This window comes from Sphaeramia orbicularis, chromosome 4 (genome assembly GCF_902148855.1).
Source record: "Sphaeramia orbicularis chromosome 4, fSphaOr1.1, whole genome shotgun sequence".
NCBI lineage: Eukaryota > Metazoa > Chordata > Actinopteri > Kurtiformes > Apogonidae > Sphaeramia > Sphaeramia orbicularis.
In genome coordinates this window covers 31,769,733-31,794,461 of record NC_043960.1, presented here as the reverse complement: position 1 = coordinate 31,794,461, position 24,729 = coordinate 31,769,733, and the positions used below count along the sequence as shown (strand labels likewise).

The 24,729-nt window shown below is 38.4% G+C and overlaps 1 protein-coding gene across 2 annotated transcripts in view; it reads right to left on the bottom strand.

Annotated features, from left to right (window-relative positions):
* Positions 1–316: 316 nt before the first annotated feature.
* The window catches only part of tmem131 (transmembrane protein 131), a 38,694-nt gene continuing 14,281 nt past the window's right edge, over positions 317–24,729 (bottom strand). The window contains exons 9-41 of one of the 2 annotated variants that reach the window (XM_030132034.1): positions 24,555–24,705; positions 24,374–24,430; positions 24,201–24,262; positions 23,376–23,484; positions 22,972–23,080; positions 21,688–21,841; positions 21,422–21,592; positions 21,187–21,297; positions 20,204–20,338; positions 19,240–19,344; positions 19,045–19,131; positions 18,764–18,916; positions 18,599–18,674; positions 18,403–18,517; positions 18,152–18,290; positions 17,933–18,042; positions 16,103–16,175; positions 15,784–15,935; positions 15,539–15,681; positions 14,131–14,317; positions 12,097–12,282; positions 10,231–10,386; positions 8,425–8,846; positions 8,148–8,332; positions 7,244–7,374; positions 7,041–7,159; positions 6,815–6,964; positions 6,229–6,379; positions 2,980–3,095; positions 2,807–2,888; positions 2,616–2,716; positions 2,375–2,526; positions 317–1,285 (exon numbers count right to left, since the gene is read on the bottom strand). In XM_030132034.1, coding sequence (XP_029987894.1) covers positions 1,022–1,285; positions 2,375–2,526; positions 2,616–2,716; positions 2,807–2,888; positions 2,980–3,095; positions 6,229–6,379; positions 6,815–6,964; positions 7,041–7,159; positions 7,244–7,374; positions 8,148–8,332; positions 8,425–8,846; positions 10,231–10,386; positions 12,097–12,282; positions 14,131–14,317; positions 15,539–15,681; positions 15,784–15,935; positions 16,103–16,175; positions 17,933–18,042; positions 18,152–18,290; positions 18,403–18,517; positions 18,599–18,674; positions 18,764–18,916; positions 19,045–19,131; positions 19,240–19,344; positions 20,204–20,338; positions 21,187–21,297; positions 21,422–21,592; positions 21,688–21,841; positions 22,972–23,080; positions 23,376–23,484; positions 24,201–24,262; positions 24,374–24,430; positions 24,555–24,705 — 4,614 coding nt within the window. In that variant the 3' untranslated portion in view covers positions 317–1,021. Of the gene's footprint in view, positions 1,286–2,374; positions 2,527–2,615; positions 2,717–2,806; positions 2,889–2,979; positions 3,096–6,228; positions 6,380–6,814; positions 6,968–7,040; positions 7,160–7,243; positions 7,375–8,147; positions 8,333–8,424; positions 8,847–10,230; positions 10,387–12,096; positions 12,283–14,130; positions 14,318–15,538; positions 15,682–15,783; positions 15,936–16,102; positions 16,176–17,932; positions 18,043–18,151; positions 18,291–18,402; positions 18,518–18,598; positions 18,675–18,763; positions 18,917–19,044; positions 19,132–19,239; positions 19,345–20,203; positions 20,339–21,186; positions 21,298–21,421; positions 21,593–21,687; positions 21,842–22,971; positions 23,081–23,375; positions 23,485–24,200; positions 24,263–24,373; positions 24,431–24,554; positions 24,706–24,729 lie in introns of both variants that reach the window. The other variant, XM_030132033.1, reaches the window with a different exon arrangement.

Below are 24,729 nucleotides of genomic sequence, written 5' to 3'. Positions count from 1 at the left end.
ACCTTGTTCCATAATGTCCACTCACACACACACACACACACACACACACACACAATATGAACACAGAAGTAAAAAGTAAAATGTGTGAAGTCTATATGGGAAAACAATCCTACATAAAACACCATCTACCTGAATAACTAACAGATGCAGGTGCTAAAATGTTCTGGTGATCTTCTGTCAGAACCAGCACATTTTAAGTACACCTTTCTGTGCTGTTGCTGCCCTCTGGTGGTGTATTACATAACTGAAGTCCGGTCCCTGCAACACAAGTATCGTCGGTACATATTTTTAATATAATAAAGTAACACTAGAGAAATAGAGCTTGCTGAAATCCTTTATTTAAATTTGCTGACAAAGAGGTGATGTACAATACAAACCTCAAACTTAAGCAATCTTTGATCATTTGACCAAATTATTCCCACAGAGGCCTTTGAAATTTGAGGGTGAACCCAGTTCAGAATGGGGAACATTAACGTTCATGAAGCATTTTGAGCCATCGTTCTGAAAAATCACTCGTTAGATGCCAAATAAAAGCCTAGCGCAGTAATTTTCAAATAATGCTAATTTGACTTGGCCATTTTTTGTTTTAATCACAAACTAATAAAAATCCAAAAGGGCCAAGAATGGAAATTTAAGACACGGCTTAAAATAAGATGTCTGTTCCATCATTAATACTGAACTTCAGATTTTCTGTGCCATGTGTCAGACCATCGGGTGGAATGCGTTTATTAGCGTTCCATCAGAGTGAAATGTCTGCATTGGCATTAGCATACCATGCTGCAAATATTGGTCTTTTAGGGGGACCTGTTAAAACAAATCCAAATAAAAAGTTAGCATGTCTGCCCCCATAAATAAAAAAGCTGCAGAACTAAATTAAAGGTTGGTAACCTGCAGCACTGGGCTACCAAACAAGTTACACTTGAGGTAACGTTGCTTTATGTTGGGATTCACCAATTATAAAAGAATTTGACATTCCATCAAATCCATGACGCACTTCAGTGAAGCGGCGTCATGCGTCGTTTTAATTGCCGTTGTCGGTGGAGCTCGGCCACGGCTCAGAGCTGCGTTTGCTCAGCGTGGGCCGCCACATGCTCCATGGGTTGTAGGTTCGACTCATCTCGCTGGAAGCTGGTGGTGACGGAGTGGGACTGTTGACCAGATCAGTCAGAGGCGGGTTGGTCGACGGGCTGAACGGGTGCAAGGCCGAATCAGCACTTGTCGACCAAATAGAGCTGCTAAATGGTGTCGTTGCCGACCAGGGATTGCGGGTATTTCCCAGGAGTGACTACACAAGAGAAAGACAAACTTCAGAGTTGTACGACAAACAAGAAGAATATAGACAAAGCCTGAATAGCCCTAAACTACATATACTCGCTTTCTTTTGCTCCATACAAACATCTAGACCTCTACTCTTTACATTTTCTGTCTCCATACTTGACTTTAAATGTATTTGTGGTTTAATTGATTATTTTTATTTTGTAATTGTACACCCCTTCCCAAATTCAAGACAAATGTCAACTTAAATGGACAAAAATCTAAATAAATGATATACTATGGTCTAAGAAAGTCATAATTAAAAGAGCATATTATGTATTTATGTTCACATCTGCCAAGCATTGAAACAAAGCACTAAATTCATATAAAACACCACAACATTGAAAACAGAAGAGGAATGGAGAGGACGTCATGAAAGGAGCGTCTGTCAAATAGTGGAAAACAACAACAAAATGATAGAATGTTTCAGTTAGTTTCATCCAATTGTTTATACTGATAAATGAAGACAATTATCAAGGTTGTATAAAGTGAACATTATTACTTAAAATTATTGCAATATGATGATTATGTAATAGCGGGATCAATATAGAATTAAAAAAAAAACAACACATTTTGAAGTTAATGTAACTTTATGACAGTAATGTTAACCTACAGTAGTGGAAAAAACTTTTCGGACCCTTAAATTTTTACACAATCTCACATATGAAATAAGTGCAGAATAATCTTTTTTGTGTTTCAAAAGGTATGGCTGCATCAAACAGACCAACAAATACAATTAATGTTTTCACTGTTACAAGAAAAAAACATAACAAAACTAAATTCTTGACAGTTTTAACATGTCATGCCCTGGATGTTGCAGAACATCCAGTTTTGACCACGAAGGAACAGAGCATGTGCTGAAGGGAACATGTGGGTTTGGAGAATGGAACAACACTGGGCAGAGTTCAGTGACCTCAGACCGATTCTTATTGATATATAACATACATACATGCATAGGGTGTCCAAAAACTTTTTTCCAGCACTGTATGACCTGTTGAAATCATATGGATGGTTGGGTCTTAGACTTGAACCCGTTACACTAACAGAACTGGGGTCTTACTGAGGTTGGGGCAGTCGGTGAGCTGGAGCTGCTGGGCCAGGAGTGCAGAGGGTCACTGCTCGGTATGTCCCAGATGGAAGAGGATACCGTGGGGAACTCAGGCCAACTCTGCTGAGGCTCAGATGTCTTTGGAAGATTCATGCCACTGAAAACTAAACACAAACATACATGTCAATCTCCTTCCCCATTAGGTGTTTCTCTAAACTGCTGCATGTGTTCTAAACAGGCCTATGACGATCACCTCCTGTCAGGTTGAAGGAGTTGTTGGGCCCAAAGGCAGAGAACGAGTTGGAAGGGAAGTTTGGACTGCTGGCTGGGTCGATGGGACTCCACAGTCCAGAGCTAGACAGGAGCAGATTTAGAAGCAAGTAAGACACGGCCGTATTTTTCACTTATATCGGTCGTATAAATGTTTCTGTTTTCTCGAGTTACCTGTCAGAGCTATCACTTTCCACTGACGTCATGTGCGCAAGACTCTTTCCCTGGTTGTCACTTTTTCCTGGGCCGGAGCCACCTGACATGGAAAGCAAAGCATTTGTATCTTGCTGTGTTCACTGCTGTGTTCAGATGTCAATGTAACGTTAGCTCATTGCTACACCATTTACCTGGGCTCTTGTCGTAACCTGCAGCTACTGCAGCAAAGGTGGGGTTCCCGTTCTTGCCTGGGAGTGGAGTGGCTGCAGACAGTTTATTTCCAGGTGCCTTTTTCAGGTTTCCCTCACTGAAACATAGTAGAATGTTTAATGAAAAAACAGGACCATGGGTCCTGTAGTCCACCTGCATACTTAAAGACATTAATTGACATTCGTTTAACCATGAAAGATCATCTTAGGTCAAAGGTTGTGTCATCAGTCAAGTCGTGATACTTGGCATATTTCATCATATTGCTCATGCTGTTAATTTTGAATGTAGACTTTGGACTTCAGAAAAACTTCTTGTATAACTAACTTTTTTCATGTTTCTTTTCTTTTTGCTTGTACATGCTTTTAGCTGGATAGCCAAAATCTATAGTCTGGGTGTGACCTTTCAAGGTCACTCAAGGCCAAAGGTCATGGTACCAAATGAAAGCCCGTATTTGACTTCCCATTTATTCCAATCCAATCCAATAGTAATTATATCAATATCTTCAACTGTTTTCAAGTTATAGCACTTTGAAATTTGTCACATTATAAAACAATGGGGATTTTTAAAATGTCAAAAATTCATACAAAAATTTAAAAATCAATATTTCCCAAGATTCTTGAAAAATAGTTTATGGATGACAACTGATACCAATAATCCATCGGACTCTTTGGGCCGCTGGACAAAAAAAATTTTCTTTGGTGTTGGTAGAAATAGGGAGGGATATAGTTTAAACTGTTTCAATAACCAAACCTAGTACTGGACAATATGCACACAAATAAATCAGACTGTGACATGTTTTTCCTGAATGACAAAGGAGAATATGTATGTCAACACAAAAATATCACAAAAAAACACTGACTTGACAGTCAGCAAAACATGTTACACAAACACCTGCAATTTCAATGCAAAAAGAAAAGAAAAATCACAGCCGTGGGCCAACACTGCAACATTAATGTTCACCTGTGACAGGGAGGTCTATTGACTGGGGCTTTAAAAATGCATTGTAACACAAAGATAAGTACTTTATACATTACAATATTAAAGGACAGTTTTATTTTTCAGTTTCTTAGCATGTATAGACACTAGGGCTGCACGATTTTGGCAAAAAAAAAAAATCCTGATTTTTTTCCTCTAAAAACTCGATTTTCGATTTTGATTTTGATTTTTGGGTAAAACTACAAAAGACAACAGAAGTCAGCATGCCATTTTCGTGAGCAGCCAACAATGCAAGGCACTGCTCTAACCTCAAATCTGTGATGGGATCACGTGATGAACCCACAGAAGTTTTATTCTTAATTAAATCTTTATTGAATGAAGTAGAGTATACAAACAATGTATACAACAAGAAAATAACAGAAGTTTGTCCGGGGGAATACACTATATAATACAATGTCCAAATCAGAGCAAATACTTATGTTTTTTATAGCCTTTTTGTTTCCACATTTATCTAACAGCTTTAAATAAAGTTCAACATCTTTCAAAAAATAAATAATATTTGGTTTTGTGTAACAGAACTTACATTTGTGAATGAAAAATTTAGCAAGTAAGAGGACTAAATTATATAAATATATATATATATATATATATATATATATATATATATATATATATATATATATATATATATATATATATACATATATATACATATATATATATATATATATATATATATATATATTTGTTTGTTTGTTTTTTTCTTTTTTTTTTCCTGGGTATCTGGGCCCACAGAAGTGATACCAATGTAAGTCAGTGACAGGCATCAGTCGTGCGTGCGTGTGTGCGTGGACCACGTTAATATGAGAGATCCACATGCGGTTCTATTTAAACTGGGGGATCCGTGCGTGGAATAGACCGACCCAGGACACGCTGGAGGGATTCTATCTGTGGAGCTGGTGGATGTGTGTGGGCACAGGGCTGTGTGGGCTCCTCTGCTGAGGCTGATGACCCTGAGACTCGGACCCGGTTCGGAAGAAGACAGTACGGTACGGATCTGGGACAACGGAAGATGAGTGATCCACATGCAGTTCTATTTCAGTTGCGGGATCCGTGCGTGAAGCCACGGCTTACATTGCTATAAGTACTGCGGGCTCAGTAACACATTTATAGTCCGGTCATTACACAGACTTCTGTGACAGACCGCTGTCACTGATAGGAGGAGGAGCCTACGGGAGCCCGCAAGCGCGCGGCCCGCAGGTACGAGAGAGATGAAATCGATTTTACGATTTCCCTTTTTTAAAAATCGTACTAATTAAAAAATCCGATTTCGATTTAAAATCGATTAATCGTGCAGCCCTAATAGACACTAAAAGTAGTTTATTAACATGATAATATAAACCTACTCAGCACCATGACATTTTTTGAACAAGTACATCAGGGTAGTTAATACAAACATGTTTGTAGAATAAATATCACCATTAGATCCTGGTAGAATAATGCTGCATGTTTAGTGTGTCTTCAACAATGTTTATACTGACTCCTCACATATGACACTTTTAGATAAGCAGTAGCATCATAGACCCATTTTCACTGCATGGACTCATCTTTACCTCCTTTGGATCTCTGGTAATTTACTTGTTTTCTCTCAGTGTAGCTGGTTGTTGTATGCATGCAACATGAAACTGCACCACAACAGAGCTTAACATTTGACCATGCCATGGTGTTGTGGGATGTAAGAAGTGAAATAGTACATAAATTAATGATGATGCCAAAAGGTACGATGTGGATGCTTTCTGCGAATTTATTTATTTTATTTTTTATGGTCGATTCTGTATATAACAGATGCACGAGTTGGATGGCACTTTTAATTTTGTTGTACTTATTACAGAGACAATAAAGGTGTTCTATTAAAAAAATACAAGGTGCCATATACTATCCAAAAGATGCACTAATAATGGATTGGATTTATATAGCACCTTTCTAGACACCCAAAGCACTTTACATTATTGATTATCTGTAGCCACAGTTGCCCTGGGGCAGACTGACAGAGGCATGGCTGCCATTTTGCACCTACGGCCCCCACGACCACCACCAAACATTCATACACCAGTGACAACGGACTGACTAGGACAGAGCGGGATTTGAACCGCCAACCCTTCGGTTATTGGACAACCTGCTCTACCAACTGAGCCACGGCCACCCCATACGTTCAGCTCACTAAAGGTGAGCTGAATGTTGCTGGTCAAGAGGTCAAGAGCTTCATCAGAAGTTTGAGTGTGTGACGTGGATACCTGTTGCTGTTGAGCACACTGCTGTAGGTGACTCTGGGCAGTAGGGTGGGGGAGGTTGGTGGAGGGGAGCAGGTCCCAGTTGACACAGCTCTTTTAAGGAAAGGATCTGCATTGATAGTCTGGAGGGAGATCTGCTGAAGACTGTCTGCCTCTGCACGTCAAGAAGAAAAGTGACATAATTAAAAAGGTGGTCAGTGATGGTTGGACCAGCATTTTCCTACCATGCACCATGGTTGTGGAATAATCTGCAAAAAACTGTAAAACTACATACATTTATTTATGTTAATGATTTTAAAAGCATCATGGAGAATGCAGTGAAGAAGGAATGCCACTGTGTTTCTTGATGCCATTATGGTTGAATAGTTGTTATTGTGTTTTATTGTTCACTGTGTATGATGTATGTGTTATATGTTATTGGACTTTGTATGGCTGTTACATTGGCCAGGTCTCCCTTGCAAAAGAGATTCCTAATCTCAATGGGACTTCCTGGTTAAATAAAGGTAAAATTAAAAAACAGATAAAATAAAACAAGATATATGCAGGAGAGGCAGTGGACAAGGCCAAACAGGTTCAACTGTCGACTTACGGACGCTGTTTTTGCAAACAGGGACGTCCCATTCTGGAGAGGCAAACTCCTTCTCGCCCTCTGAGCTGCTGCTGTGGCCCAGCTCTGACACTGAGCTGCTGGATAACAGCTTGGCCAAGAGAGAGGGGCGCCCTTCTTCCAGTTTTCCATCTACTGCCAGAGGACAAAAATGTTAGAAATATTGAGGCAAAAAAGTCAGAGGCAAAGTGTCAGAGTTGAAGCTCACATCTCTGTTTCTGCAGGGGTCTGGTCTTTGGGATGCCGCTGAGCGGGTGCAGAACTTTGGATGTGAAACTCTTGCGTTGTTTGTTCTCCAGAGGTGTGACGTATGGTAACTCAAGAGAACTGAGGACAATAAAGACTTGTCAAAACCAGAACAAAAAACAAAGGAACTAAAGTATTCAACTAGGGTTAAATAATAAAACAGACCTAGATTTCTCCGCTTGGTTTTCTTTCTTCGTGGTTCCTTGCTTCTTGGTTTTGGGTTTAATTAAGAAATTTGAAGTTTCTTCTTTGACTTTTTCAGTAGTTACTGTTCTTCCTTTCTTTTTCACTGGTTCCTGGAGGAAGTGATTGGAAAATATTAGAGGCGTGTTTATTTCCACTGTAGTAGGAAATACCATTTGTACATCTGTGCTGTCTGTATTCCTGACTAATAAGCCAACAGTCCAGCTTCTGGTTTCAGACTGGTCTACAGGGTTCCATCTGTGATATCAGACCCCTGGTCATGTCATATGCATTCAGGTTTGTAGAATGGATGATGATTTTTTTCTGATAACTAGCTACAATCTCATCTTTAAGTATTAATGTCCTAAAATGTTAGCTGCTTAGAGACTTTGTTGCCATGGTAACAGTCATTCAGAATAACCTGAGGTGCCCCGACTGACAAATATGTGGGAGAGGCTTAGTGATGCACCAGACAGTTGACCTAACACTGATAACGGCTGGCATTTACTTTTTTGTCTGTCAGTGGCCTGTTGGCAAATAAGGTGACATTCACTGATGGAAGCAGATGATTTTTATTTGTTGTTGCAAGAGCTCCTCATCTCATGATGAGAAAGCCCAGCTACACTCCATTCAGTTCTGTTTCAGTAGCCTTAAGATGTAAATTCATCCTGATAATAATCTGCATAGTGATGGTCGTGAAAACACATGAAAACAAAGTAAACAAAGTAAACAAATACAAAAGTCCATTTTGGTGATCGTGAAATTATTATTTTAACCATTGGCATTGGCTCAGGATTTCAGGATCAATGCATCCCTAGTCATAGCTCTTTGTCATGTTTTTCTGTGGTTGAACAGTCATAATGCCACTCAGATGGCATGTCAATACCTCTTTGATGTTTGTCTCCACATCTGGATTGGAGGTCTCTGTAGTGGTGGAGGAGCTGTCGTCATTGTCAGCCAGGTTGTCTTTAAGCTCATCTCCCTGAGTCTTCACTGTTGTTTTTTTCTCTTTCTCTTCCTTCTTCCTCTGGGCTTTTGTTTTACTTCGTAGCTTCCCTTTGGATTCCAAAACTGCAAATGATATTGATTTATTACTTTAAATCTGTAGATGATTACAAAGAACCTAATCTCTTAGTAGTTCCTGGTGAAAATGAAGCAGATACCTTTGTTTTGTGCAGACTGAGTGCCCTGCTCCGGTAGAACTTCTGTACTAAGAGGTTCTGGACGGTCCAGGTCGTTGTCCATGGCCCCTATCAGGTTGGCATATTCTGCATCGTCAGGGCAGAGACCTCTGTGAGGCAACGATGACCCGGATAAACTTTGGCTCTGGAGGTCTAGTTGCTTACTGCGAGCTTTGCGATTGGTTAGCTGACATGCAGACACAGGGCCGTCTTGGCCTGAGGTTGTACTTCCTTTGATGAGCTGCATAGATGGGCGGCTAAAGCCGATGCGGGATCTCTTATCTTGGCTGTCTGAGTCTGAGAAGGTTCGGCTGCTGCCCTGTCGGCCTCCGACTCTCGCTGCTCCGTTGCTGGATGCATATAATCCTCTGGAGCTCTGGGCTGAGTCACTGTAATCATTTAACCTGAGTAATGAAAGAAAATCTGTTGAACAACTTAAACTGTATGTTCTGCATCTGCTCTTTCGGTTTTGTTAAGAGACCAGATACTATAATTCATCCGGGTCAAAACGAGTACAGAACATACCGACTAACTCCACAGTGTCACATTTTAATCTTTGATTATTAAACAGACTTAACCAGTGTAGGTGCATGTAGGTGGATCTGTAAATTCTTGATGCTGCCAAGCTAAACAAAATCCTGTCATGTCACCAGTGGGCTTTGGAGGTCCTGGCCCCATAACTGTGGAGGATGTCAACAGGCAAACACAGCATCTTTCTTGGAAATCTCTCCTTTATCAGATGGCCTTTTCTTAACTATTGACATTTGTTGTAATTATTTACAAGAAACTCCTGACTTTATTCATTTTTGTGCAGTTTGATTGTAGGTGCACCAAGATGGTCAATCAGGATGTGTGGACAGCCTGACATTTTAATTCCATCAAAAAACTATCATTTAACCCTCCTGCCTATGTTCATTGGATTAGAGAGGTGATGTTGGGATTGGCTCTGGAAAAAACGAGGTATATCTTATACGGGTTGGAGGATAAATATGACAGCACCTGGTCACAGTTCATAACTCATATCAAGAGCCTGCCTTTTGCCTGACTCCTTCTTTCTTTCTTCTTTCTTTCTTTCTTTCTTGTTGACTGCTGTCCTAGTCTTCTCAATGCCCATATTCTGACTGCTGGGACTTTTTTCTTATGCCAGAGGTCCAGAATGTTGGTGTTATGACCATAATGATCAACATAGATTGGTTAGAGTCTTTTTTGTTTGTTTGTTTTTTTGTATTTGCATATATTTGTTTTTTTCTTTTGGTGTTCTGTTTGCCCGTTTGATATGTGACAGTTTATGTGGATGTGTTTGTGGGAATGCCACCTGGATCAGGTGGGGGGGCTAGTTCACAACTTTTGTAAGAAATGCTTTAATGATGTCAATGTTGTTGATATGGAAAAATGATAAAGCTGTAAAAAAAATCCCCAAAAAACCCAACTATTTATTATTTCTACTTCTATAATACTGTATTTATTGTTCAGCCCTACTACAGGTCAAGTTGGAGACAGACAGGTCCTAGACAGACAGACAGACTTCTGCTGCCTGTGATTAAACATGCAAACTGAATTCCTGATAACACCCTACTGGTGCTGATGCCATCAGACATCAGAAAAACTGTGGGCAGTGGTTAGCCACCAACACAGATCCACTGTCCAGCATCTGCTAACTGTCTTCTGTATGTGTCATAAAACTAAAAGATGTTACGAGGACCATTGAGAGGATAAATCTGTGGATACAGCCCTATAAAGTCTACATTTGCACATTTATCCCTTGATCAGTTTATATATCATACTTACTTTGAATCACTGTGAATTTGCACAATATCCCTGAGATTAAATGGTCTCCCGGTCTCCAAGGAGGAGTTGGATTCCACAGACACTCGTCTTTTAAAAGGCTCCCATATGCTTTTAGCCTCCACATAGGCTGTGGCAATCACCAACAGAAACATGGAACTGAAAAGACAACAAATGAGTGGTTTGAGATTCACCTTCATTCATTTTAACAGTGTGATATCTGACATTAAGTGGACATTTTCTGAGTTTGGAACATTTTAGCTCCATTTCCACAGCAGGAACTTTACCATGGAGCAATGTACCTTTGGGGGAGCTGGTTTGTTCCCACTGCAGGGACCAGGGTCTAAATTTAGTCCCACAGATTTTATTTTACTTCCCAAAAGTCCCTGCTTTAGAGATAGTATTTTCTGATGGTTCAAGAACTATCCCACTCTTCCCTTGAAATTATTTTCCATGACATTTTCAGCCGCAAGAGAGACAAGCTATCACGTCATACACTAATACATTCCTGTGTCCCCCTCATTCTTTGGAAGTGTTCTTTTCTACAGTTGTAACTTGCATTTGCCCAGATTGCTTCTATGTTTATTACTCAGACATTTGATGTGGAGTTTATGGCTATAATTTATCTATGAATAATAATTATGACAAATGTATCATAGAATAATGCAAACACACCCACAGATTACGGTGTATCACTTCATTAGCCTGACAAACTGGAGTTATAATGTCCAATTGGGCAATTCCCAACTCAACTTTCTCTTCTCTCTTACTTTCTCTCCTGCACTTCCTCTAAAAATATTTGTATATTTTCAATAAATCACCGAAAAACCATTTCCTTTGTTTCATCTCAGTTTAGGCACAAAAGGTCAGAAGGCAGGGGGAGGATAAATCATTTTCCAGGATAATTTAACCATTTCCATTCTACCGTTTTTTCTCATTTTCCATGTTTTCCATGACTGGAAAATTTGTCAGTCACTTTCCAGGTTTTCCAGGACACGTGGGAACCCTGACTTTAGTAGTGGGGTATTAAGTTCGAACATATGTGATTGGATATTATTTACAACATTTCATTTCAGGAACAGTCCAGGTCCTATGCCTATACGTACATTTTCCTGTGTAGTCAAACACAAAAATAACATCTCCATTACATTCTGTGTTTTTACATCATTGAATTAACTTGTCTAACCTTCACAGGTCCTCAGACCAAAGTGTAATATAAACTATCAATGGTCTGAAGAATTCTTTATTTACACATACTTAGACTAATCGACCAAATCAACTTGTCTGCTGGATTTCCAAAGTGAAAATTGCAGCTGGTTGCCATAGTGACCAAACATAACCATATGGTGACGCCATCTTCAATGTAACTCTTCCGCTTTGATAACTACACTCCCCTCTGAGTTGGACCACAGGAATGATTTACATCCTGTCATACCAGTAAGAGTGTATGTAAATATCATGTACCTGTTGTGTTGGCTTGGCTACTGATAATTACCCTGCATCAGAGCAGGATGGTGCACATAATGCAGAAGTGATTCTGGATCAGTAGTGTGCTTATTTTCACATCACTTTTTAGTAGATTATCAGCTTCAGCAAAGGTGGAATCAGGTAAAATCATACCTAAAAGTACCTGCTATCACTTAATGGAAATGTAAAACAGGTCATGCATAATAAAGTCAAGTTGAGTCTTTAATACCGGTGGAAATGCAGTATTGGTTTCTGGGACTTGAGTTCAATGGAATCTGTGCAGAAACACAACTTTGCAATTTTATTAAATCAAAAAGATGTGTAAAACCTGTTATGAATGCTCATATGGCACAAATCCAATAAGTTAGTAGTTGTGTAGCGTGTATATGTAATTGTCTTCACCTCATAATGAGAGACACTATGATGTAGAGCTCCAGCTCCCAGCTCGGTCTGGGCAGGGTCTCTGCACATGCGGCTAACATGTGATAGGGCAGAGAGGCGTTCAGGACAAATACGAACTCAGAGCCCCCGCATGTGACCAATTTCAGCTCCCTGATCACTCGGGATGAAGTGAAGTCGGGTGTAAACCTGCAACAAGAGGAAGGAAACACATTCATTTAAAATGCTCTGGACCACAAAGTAGAGCTCCTATTTATAGGCAGACGGTGTTAAGTGGTGGCTGAGGGGAACAGGTGCACTGCAACAACTACTGATCTAAACAAGGCTTTTAGTCTTCTATGCAACCAACCAAGTCTTATTGATCTTGTTTGGAGAATAACATACTAGGAAAGTGCAGATTGTGTGTAAAAAATTATGAATCGTTTCTCTTAGTTCTGGAGAAGCTAAAGTACAGCAGGTTCACATGTTGAGTCTCATGAAGCTGATATTTGAGACACTAGGATGAACAACGGAAATACCATTTTAAAACAAAAGACAGATACTAAAGCAATAACATAAGGGATTATTAGAGATGTTTTCCAGTAGCTGTTACAGGAAATCTCACAGATGAAACATGCTTTACATGTGTTAAAGCCATTATTAGCTCTAGTATATTTCTATAGATGTTGTATTTTCAGAGATGGATATTTTATTTTTGGTAGAAGGTTTTTCACTTCAAATGCTTATAGGAAATGTTGAGTTTGTCTCAGTTTAACAAGATAAACAAAAACAGATCAAAACAGGGCTTCAGACTAATGTATAACCTTTTCTTCTTATTAAACACAAGATGTGAGCCTCTGTCATAAATCTGCATCAAACAAAGTAATTTTACCTTCTGTAACTGAGGTAAATAAAGGTCCTGGGTCTACATTCTGTTACACCTGCAATCTTTCACAAAACAAGCTGAACAATTGCAAATAATTACAGGCAATGTTAAGACCGTCTGCTTCATTTCATTCAATTTAAATGCATTTTAAGACAGAAAAACTAAAGATTGCAACTTTTGTGAATTAAGAATAATCATTTTGAGCAGTGGTGAAAACTGTGAAAAGGAAAATTTACATAATAGTTTTGATTTTATGAGTTAACAATAATGAGTGTTGACACTTATTTTGAGAAACTTACTTTTACAAAGCCTGGATATTATTTTCTTATTTACACATTTTTTTTTTTTTTTTTTATCGCAAACAATGATAATTTCAATTGCTTCATCTTCTTTGTTTAATATTTTTTTTCTAATATTTTGCAATGCATGACTATATATAGTCATCTGACTTGGACTAATGCAATAGCAATGTACAATGTATAAGCAGTGTTCTGCTTGTATACACCTTGGTTCAGTTGTTTACTTTACGTTAGTTACTCTTTTTGTTACTTTTACATAAATTACTTCAGTAACCCATGGTCCAGTGGCCATAACTGTTACTATAACCTCTGCACACATATAACTATGAGTTCAGAGGCTGCGCTCTGCTGCGACACTTTAAATGACACCCATGCTGTTAAAATGTGGAATTGTTTCACAGGAAGCTAGCTGCCCACAGCTTTAACCCTGCTGAATTTCTGTTGAAAAGAGGAACCCGGTTTGGTGTCAGATTGTGGAAAATATATAACCCCATTCCTGAAAAGGCCACTGGCTATTATAAGACAATTTACAGCACTGACTGTGACATTATGTGGAATTTTCATTGTCTGTAAAGGGATCGTAAGCGTATGTTTCAAACCATGTTGGGAATGAACATGAAGTTGAAGTGATAAAGTGAAATGAGAGCTGAGGTTAGAGCAGAGGCTGCAGACAGAGAGCCAATTCATCCTCTTACTGAGAGCTTACTCAGCCAGAGACGCTGAAGGCGAGTATTAATAGAGTTTGTGGACAAGGGAGGGGAGAGAGCACACAAACACATAGTAAAGTTCCAATGCATACTGTTTTGACAAGCTCTTCAAACTGCACAAGACACTTTAAGACTCAAAAAGACAAACCCACACATGTCCACTCACAGTATGATGAGGTCTTTTGAAGCATTTGGCTTGAGTGCAAATTCTTGACAGTTGAGAACTTTGAATCCATATCCTTCACAGGCTTGACCGTTGATTTCTGCTGATCGGATTGTGATTGGGAGCAGGCCCGTGTTCTCCACTCTGAAAGTTCTTTTGAGAGTGAAGTTTGGCTCCTTGACTTTTGTCTCTGGAAGAAATAAACACAGAGAAAATTAGTGGACTTGTATGCAGGTCATTATTACTGAGATTCATGGGCTGAGAGGCTAAGATTTTCTACATGTCCAGTGTGTAAATGCATAAGCACATACTGGTGGAGTTTATTCCAAAGTGTCAAGTTGTGATCAAAATCAGACATTGGGTTTTAGTCTTCTGGGATACATGAAACAATTAATAAACCTCTTGCATGTTTCTTCAAATTCAAAGACCTTTTAGAAAACATAATGAAAGCAAATTTAAATATCTATAATGTAGAAAAGTACAAAGAATATGAATGAAAATTGTTAAGTAAGCTGTTACTTGTGGCTTTTCCATATTTTCTATCATTCTAAAGCCAAAAAACCCAACATGAAAAGTGTTTTCTTGCACTAAAGGCAGCAAGCTTCAACGTCTTTATTTTCTACAGGGTTCATCCAAGCACTAAATGAGCTGCACTCAAGCCAGCTCTTAGTACTGACACTTAATCAAATAAGATGAAAGTAGTGTTAACAGACAAGCTTTCAGTACTTCACTTCTACAAGTAACTCTTTTTTGAAGAGAAGAAACACTACATTAAACCACATACCACAGTGCAACACACTCTCAAACACCGACGAGGCTGAACGGTTTGTTTAATACTATTGGTCATGGGTTGGTTTCATTTTGTGGTGTCATTAAAGTGTGATCACCTTTTTTCACACAACCACATGTAAAAGAGGCTGAAGTATGTGCAACGTTAGAACCTTTAAGACCTATCAAATCATAATTAAGGCATTTTAATATTGAGATTTTAAGATTATTTTGACAATTTTTACACAAATTGTCCAACTAAGGGAGTCTTCAATTATGTTTTTGATTAAATTTAACTGTCGGTTTAATTGTTCAGTTTAATAACATTAGTGTTATGGATATTTTATTAGAATGACATATCGTGAATCTAAATCATTAAACACAATGTGAATAAAACTGTAGTGCACTACCTTGTCAGTAAACATCTCCCATGATCATACTCTACATTAAAATATCACATTATTTTTATTTTAGACCCCTAGAAGCACAAACTACATACTGTGCATTTGAGATCTTTTAAGAACCTGTGGAAACCTTTACTGATATTAAGAGATCATGCTGATGCTTTGCCAGAATTAACTGTCTTTCTAGTTGGGATAGAAATGGCCAACAGTTGGAATGATCAGAAATGTGGTAAACTCACTCTCTGTGCAGTCTTTAAGCAGGGCCTCAGTCATCTTAAACCTTAGTGAGCTGCCTTGGCCCGGAGCCTTCCCCGCAACTTTCAGGCTCTCAGTTGTACCTCGCCCATGAAGTACGATTGTATCAATCACAGTCAGGTTATTCCTAAAACAAGATCCCAATGAGTACAGATTATTTTTAGTAGGGTGATGCATATTTACAGAAGGTGAGTGTCAAACAGTGAGTCTGGCTTCCAAAACATGTTACCTGATGATGAGAAGGGAGGAGACACTGTGATTGCTGATGGGTGTGAACCTGACGCTGAATGATTTGACTTCACCGGGCAGCAGGAAGAGGTTGAACACAAAGGGTCTGGTTGATCCTTCTACAAACCCTGTACTGCTCTTCATTACAGATGTCTGCCAAACAAACAAAGGGCTTGTTACAGGCAAACAACTTCCACATGCTGCCTCATGGACACACAACAGGACCATGTGTTAGCAATGCAATTACAGTGTATGCCAAACAACCAGCGGTGGAATTCCTGCAAAATTGTGAACTTAGCTGTTGCTCTTTTAATACTTACTTGATTTCTATGAACCTGGAACTCTAATGTATTTGTGTCAATGTTGATATTGGATAAATTTCCTAATGGTAACCTGAAAAAACAGAGAAGACAATATAATTAATGAGGCTGTATGGGGGCAATAATCAATGGACATAATTATACTGTAAATAAGGTGATTTATTATGATTGCCATGGTATACAGAACACACTACTATATGTATAATCTGTAAAGTTTACTTTTATGCTACTTCCCATCTAAGTTTATGATATTATGTTGGAGTGGCGTGACTCAAATAATTGAAGACAGATCACAACACTGCAATCCTATGATCAGGAGTTCCAACACATTACAAAATCATATTGTCTGATGTATATCTCTACAGTGGATATTCAAGTGGCACCATGGTGGAGTTACACCCACTGAGAGGCAGAAGGACCAAAACTATGTTCCAACACTCACATCACCGTGCCACTTCGTATGACAGGTAAGATTCAGTATGTCCTAATACAGCAATTCCCAAACATTCTAGATTAAACATTATATATGTCTTCTTCCAAACTCCTGCTGAAAGCTACCGTCTTTAATTTGAACTGATAATTATTTAGTTAAATTCCTGTTTTTTCAGTTTCTTCCTAAATGCAGCTGTGTTTCTCCTTGTTTTTTCATTCTCAGTCCCAACTGAGGGGGTGTATCCTACTTCCTGGCACAATCCTGTTTATTCCTCTGTTTTTAATCTGCTGTAGTACTGTGTTCATAAAACACATTCAGTTGTCATTCTACCTTTTTAAATGTTATGATAAAGAGCAGAGGAAGTGGATAAAGTGTATAAAGTTAATAAGTAAAATTACAAGAATACATTACCAACAAAACTACTGACAATTACAAACTATCACACATTCTCCCACATGGTGAAAAAACAGCCACCCTCTAACCAAACCTGTAGACACAATGTAATGTGATGTAAACATGTTTAGGGTGTGTGTGACAGACTGCAGTGGGATGAATAAAAGTGAATGGTTGGATGTGAATTAATTTTTTTTATATAGATGGAGTTATAGAAATGCCTTTTTTTTACCATTTCTTGTATGTTTTAGTTTTTATTGTGTTTTTTTAATGATAACATCAGCCTGCCCAGGGACTACAGGTGGAAATTAACACTAGTGCTACAACGTGGCACACTACATCTCTCCTTTTTAAGGTTAATGTACATTGTGCATTGTCCCTGTCCAAATACATAAATAAAATGAAAAAAAAAAACAACAGTCTGAAGGGGGGAAAACAAAGCTTGACACAAGTTAACATTAGCATGTTAACTAGCTAACAGTAGTTCCCACTGTATGGGTTGAAACCAGATCTTTATCAATTATGCTAATGTAGAAGTAGACTCTTATGAGGCATTTCACACCCTCAGACTTCATGTTTCATTTGTCAGCCATTTACTGTGCTGTCCATCTCAGGGGAAGGTAAATAAAATAATGATTTATATCAATACACAGCTGAGAGCAAAGCGAAGTGATGCACTTTAAACAGGCCCTAAGCTTAAACAGTATTTAAGACATCTACGGAAACCTGAATTCATAAATGTATTTGTTTAAATAAATGAAATTAGCCCATTCTGATCATTGAATGATGCCATATTAAAGAAAGAAATTACAGCAAACAAGTATACAGTCTCCACTGGTAATGTGTGTTTGAACCTGGAAATGTGTTTTATGACATCTAACAAACTCAAGCACTCCCTCTACGAATTAAAAACTTATAGAATGCTTTGGAGAAATGATACAGCTTTGGAAAACGTGTTGATATTTTCTTATGCTGGACTGTTGGATTTTGCTGAGACTCCCTACCTGTCAGCCAGTTTTCCAGAAAATACTGAGGGATTGGGTAACAGGGCCAAGGGGAGAACTTGGACAAAGACTGGGACATCAGCTGGGTTCTGTAGAATCACCTCTTCATCCTGTATAGGATCAAACATCTCACGTCAGTCTTCAACACATTCATTCAATACCAACACCTTAAAACATTCCTGCATTTGTACTAACAAGAGGTGGATTGCGTGTACTCACAGAGGAGCTGTTTGTGTTGGTCAGAGGGAACAGAATTCGTTGTGAAGAGTTGACCAGTGAGGGCCAGGTCAACTGCGCTGTTATTTTAGCTTGCACATTTTTCTGTAGGTCTGTGTTGACTTCAAACATGGCTTCAATCCTTTGGTAACAAAGAAAAACCTTGTGACTTCCCTAGAAATAGACAGCTAGCGTGCAACAACTAATGTAGCAGTGAAATCTGATAACAGAGGCCTTATTGCTGATGTGCTTACTTGTGGCCTGAGCGCTCTTTTAGTTCCTTCCACCGTCTGAGAAGCTTCTGATGAAGATCCACATCAGCGTCCCATATATCCTCCTGCAGAGCCAGTCCATGTGGCTTGGACTCAGCTGTGGAAGAATAGAACATTTCTGTCAAACTTATGTAAGACTTGGATGTAAGCATACAGCTACAAATCAAACAACACTTACATTTAAGCACAAATGGCAGCCCCACATAACAGTGATCACCACACTGCAAGCTGGCATCAAAATAAATATTTGCCACCTGAAAAAGATGGAGTGGAAAGCAAATTAAGTTTATGTGTTTAAGGACAAAAAACACCTCTCTAATCTGACTCTGTGATGAGGGCCAACCTTTGATTTGCGTCTGGGCTCCAGCTCGTCTTTGTTGTTGCGGAGCCGTTTATAATAGAAGCGAATATCTTCTGTCAGTGAGCGGATCTGTTGGAGCCTCACTTTCTGTGTAAAAGAGCTCTGTATGCTGAAGCTTTGGTGAACAACTTTCCCCTACAGAAAAAAAAAACAGACATATTCAGACATGTTGAGAGAGATAACACCTCAGGCATCACACAGGAAGTTGAAGCGTATACCACTGCAGAACAAAATGGGTAAAGTGTGCAGTTTAAGTTACTTACAGGAAATGATGGTGGCAAAACAATGTGTTTAGGAGAGCTGTTTAATGTGCCCACAGCAATGAGAGCTTTCACCGGAATGGTCAATATCTGGCAAAAAAAACCAAAAAAACAAAACACAATCATTAGACTGTATTCTACTGTTGCATTCATTTGAAAGAACTGCAGATCAGATATCAGTCAGGCTGCTGTTCCTACCTCGTAATCTGTGGTTATATGTATGGCTCCGTCATACGTTCCCTCCAGTGCTTTGGCCACCAGTGTCACTCTAAATGCAGCATAGTAGCCAGATGCTAATATCACCTTTGAAGAGAAGAATCAGGTGCATTAGCAGCCTTTCAGATGATTTTCATTGTGCTTTTATTCAACTTTTTGTTTTCAATCTAATTTAGTATGAATTACTTTCTCTATTAGTTTAGATTTTACTGTTTTCCTTTACATTTTTTGACTTTCAATGTTAGATTTTTCATCTGTGGTTTAAGGAAATCGATGACATGGTGAAGGCATCCAAAAAGAGTTGGAGAAAAAAAGTCAAAGAAACATAGCCACAGCTAAAGACAAAAACTGCGAATAAGACATTCAGTACATCATCAGTCTCGCTGTTCTCTTCTTGGAGACGTTTATTGTCAGGGATTTGATTCAAAAAGAGAGAAAAGACAAAGTATTTCATTACTGGCATTAAACTGAAATGGAATGTAGACTTCACTGGCAAAGACAAAAACTTAAAACATGTTTTCTAAGAGTTTATTTCCATTTGAATAGTTTTCTAAAACACACACAGCTGGATAATACTAATACTAAATGACCTTTCACATCTTGCTCCTGTTATTCATCAGAAATTTGACATGGTTTCATGGAGGGATGTTAAGTAGAGCTGCATTTATGAGGTGATTAGTGGATCAAAATTCACTGGAAATTATGTTTGCTTTTAGGCCAAATGACAATGTTTTGTTGCATTCAGGATCTTTAACTATAGTTGTTTTTAATACATAAAATACACACAGTGCACATTGATTAGACAACATTGAAAAAGCAGTAGTATTTGCTAAAAGTTACTACCAATTTTAAAGAGGGCCTGTATATACTGGCAACACTATTGCTAAACTGATGTGATGAGGATAAAACATTGCACTGATGGTTCTTTGAAATGTGGAGGTCTTACTGTTCTGTGAGGGGAGGCGGAGGTGTTCTGCAGCTCTCTCAGGCGACTCAGAGCTACTGTTGTGTTTCCTTTCTCTGTTTTCAGCAACTCCATAGAAAGACTGTCTCCAGTGACAAGCCAGGACTTGATCTCCAACTGGAGGACAGAAGGTGGTGTGAAAATATTAAATGGATTAAATGTGCATCAGATCCTCAACACTGGGATATTGGTTGTTTCACTGAACAATGTGTGCCTGTACATTTTTCAACCTTTAACCACTGTCACCCTGCCAAGAACACATTAGCATAAAGGTTTATGTTACAACATGATGAAGCTGTTTAAAATATTTGAGACCATCACAATCTTACCCAATACACTGAGCAGTATTGTTGTGTGATATGTATGGGATAAGGTACAACTGTTCAGTATTATGAAATAAACCCAGACGGGGTGGTGCAAGACTTTATCCTGGTGGGGTTTGTTTTGCAATATTGAGTGGCTTGCTTTATATGTTATATGGCTACTTAGGAAAGAAACCAATGATCTGATGAAATCAATTTGACTGATTGGAAAATTATTTTATTACTTCAAAATTAAGTCCATAAGATTCTACAGGAGTTTTTTTTTTTTTTTTAACATAGCAGCAAAATATGCACTTGTCAAACAATCAGAGTCAAGAATCCGATAATATGTGGAATTAAGACCTACTGCTTAATTTCATATTTATGTCCTGTTTGCCTAACTTTATATAGTCTGTGTCTTATTTTGTCTTACTCAAAATGTATGTAGAAACAGGCCTTTGCACGGAGCATTTTATCCATATTATTTATTAACTGACTTCATACAGAGTGTCCTTTCTAGTGAGGTGTGAAATGACAGGATCAGGATATAACATTGTGGTCGAATGTTGCAGTCCTACTCAGCAGTGTTTTGGAAAACTTAGCTCCAAGGAGAAATAAAAACACACTTAAGTGATTTCATAATGCGCTAGGGTGTGAGCTCACCTCTATGGGATTACTGTTGACCACGACAAATGTGATGCTGCTGGTGTCTGTTGCACTGCGGACACCAAAGTCCAAGAGGTTTTCCTTCAGACTGGGAGGCAGAACTAGCGGCTGCTCACACCAGACGACAAATAAAACCACATTACTCAAACAAACCCTTATCAAGCCTTGTGTTACCTATGAAGAAGACAGCAGCACTGAGATAAAGCAGCTTGTTATTTCCAACTAACTGTACCTCCAGGAAGCCTGTGTAAGCCCGGACAGGCAGGTGGAATTTAGATGCGTTTGTGATGAGCAGGAGGTTGCTGTCGATGTGGATGGAGGGTCGCACGGGCCGAAAAAGGAGGGAAAAGATGTAACGCGACTCGTGAGCTGGAATAACAATGGGTGCGCTGAAGTTTTGCACCTAAAACAGACAGTAAGACAAGAAGTGTCATCACTTTGCCCTCTATGTAGTGAACAGAATAACCCCATTAGTTTTCCACTTGTGGAGACACTCACATTAAACATGGTTTTGGCCTCTTCAGGCAAGGACACATTGTGTATCCGGATTGCAAAGTTGAAGACATTTGTGAGAAATATGGGTCTGTCCACTGGGTCGACTGGGCTGTCCCTGATATGGAACAAGGTAGCTGTGTGGTCAAAGCCCAGGTAGCTGCCACAGGAGACAACAGGACAGAGACACCTTTAGAAATATGGTCTAAATATAGTTCAACAGTTAATATTAAGAAAAGTACTGTTAATGCAGAAGTGGGCAGTAATTCAATTAAATGATTTTAAAATAAAATGCTACATTAAATTTAATTATGTTTAGTTTTGATCATGATGACAAGGACACAAATTATTCCTTATTGAATAAATACATGTTTTTGTTACATACGCTGCTGATGAAAGAGGATTAGCTGCATTTTATCTAACAAACAGTGGCTCCAACCTTGTAGGTGTTCTGAAAAGCCCTGAAGCTTTTAGGTTCGTAAAATAACTGAAATTTGTAATCTGTATTTTCCTTTGTGTGGCTCACTACCTAAAAATACAACTTTACAAATGTTATATTTCATAGCTATTAAACTGAAGGTAACATTACTGAAGGTAACATTTATTTAATTTTCTTTAAAGATCACAGAAACTGAAGCAAAATTCTTGACAAAAAGTGTGCTACTTTGTCACAGGAAGTAGCATTTTTACACAGATACAGACACATAAGACAGGCTCAATATGCAGAAAAATAATACACATTTAATTATTTTGAGTATTTTGTAATTTGTATTTTGCAGAAAGAAATAAAAGGCAATTTGTAATTAAATACTGCAAGATATCTTCATACCAAGGTTTAAAAGGCAAGAAATCTGAAAATCAATTTATAAAGAATATTATTGGGAACTTACATATACATAGTACTTAACTTCTATTAATCCAAACTACAGATAGAACCATCCTGGTTTGGAAACATTCTTTTATCTCTTATTTACACTTAGTATGATAATCTCTTTTATTGTTACATCTCATGTTTCTGACATCTTCATTGTAATTTACTGTCAACTTTTCCTCCATGTTTAACTGTTGCTTTGATAAATTAACTACACATTTCTTTGACACATTACTCTGGCTGTTTGTGTTTGTTCAGAGTGAGAGCGATTACAGTTCAGGTGGTTCTTTCTTCAGTGTTTGTCAACATGGCTATAAATGGCTGCTTTCAGTTTGTTTCGATGGTATTTTTGTCATTTCAAACAGACATTTTGATGTATTACTGCCCATCTCTGTAGCTCCACTAAATGACTGACTCACCCTTCTAAAACTTCTGCTTGGTATGGGATTTCAAGCTTAGAGTAACTCTTTTCTTTTGCTTTCACAGTTATTTTTCCGGAAAACTGATATGGTCTTCTCGCTTTTGAAGCTGCAATGAAAAAACAGATCGAAACAACGGATAAGTTCAGTGCAAAAAAGATACTAAATGCCACATTGGAGGAAGTTATGCAACTCTAAACCAAAGAGTGCAAAAAAACTGCGAGAGTCAGGACATAATGTGAAACTCTGAAAGCAAACCTATCAAGTATCTGTCAACTGTAACATAAACATTTAATTATGACTATTAATATGTGAACATATTCAAGAAAAACAACAGTGGGAGGTTGTGAAAACAAAATTTCAACAGAATAGTTTCCACCAAATGAAAAGAAAACATAACTTACCATCAAAACTTATACTTGCAACTTTGGTATATCTGCTCTCTCCTGCTTTCAGTGTAACTGCTTTGAAATCTACTGTCACTGCTTCATTTGATGGTGTTGTACGTACACTCTGTGAAGGAGTAATACAAAGGAAATTATGTTACATGGAAGATGACTAGTTTATGAGAAATTAATATTGATTGATTTTCTTAAAGGAGCGATATTTTGCTTTTTTAAATGGAATTATGCATTTTAAAACATTTCCCTGTGGTCTAAACTGTAAATGCTATGCTTGGGTCTAAATTCTTCATTAATTCAACTCCACAGGTCCATCTTCAACCCTATTTCTGAGTAATGACACCAGAAAGGTCGCTTTGAGTGCTGGCCCTTTAAATGCACATGAGCCACTTCACACCCCACCCCCTCCAGGTTGTTGACTGTGCTGCTCTGTCCTGTTCAGCCACTTGTGTTCGTTAATACAACCAACAACTGAAAATTTTAGGTAATGAGCTCAAAGTTTGGACATATTTTCAGTATGGACTACAACCACTGCTGCGGACAAACAATTATGGTGTAATTGAAGAAATGCTTGTCAGAAGTCTTGACATTACATGTGCAAATGTCGTGATATAACTCGTTATAAAACGTAACAAATTAAGAAGGAATTAAAACAGGTTGTAGAAATCCACTCGATTTTTGCCAAAATTAATATAAAGATCGCTTTGCAGCACCTGGAAGGTTCAAATTCGAACTTGTTGAACTATTAGGGTCCAAATACACAAATAAAAGTACCAAAGACTAATAAAAGTGGGTTTAGCAAAATATGACCCCTTTAAAGACACCTACTGTTATTGGAACATCTTTTGCTCCTGAATTTAAAAGGTGTAGATTCAGCAGTTTTGGACGATCTGCAACACATTATAGTTAAGAAAGAGAACAGGTTAGCAAAGAGGACCAGAAGAAGGTTACTTTAAAAAAAATGGAACGACTTCCATGTTGCTTGAGACTTGTAGATTTACCTTGTGACCGCAGCGTACCAAAGTCAAGCATTTCTGTGGAGGAATATATACCAGGTGCTGCAAAAAAAACAAGAACAAGGAAAGGGAAAATGCAGACAGTCAAAACAGATGTATTACAGACACTGGCTGGATCTGATGTTTGCTAGACAATAGGACACAGTATTGCAGTTAAGTAACATACCTGAGGTGACCTCCACCTCTACAGGGAGGATGATGAACTGGTCCTCATTGGGGGCGTTGGTTTTGATTCTGATGAAAGCGGTGTGGTTGTCTACGTCTCTTGACGAAAAACTGGCTCTCATGACGCCCTTTGTTTCAAATGGAGGAATCTCCTGAAAAAAGGGCAAAAGGAAAGG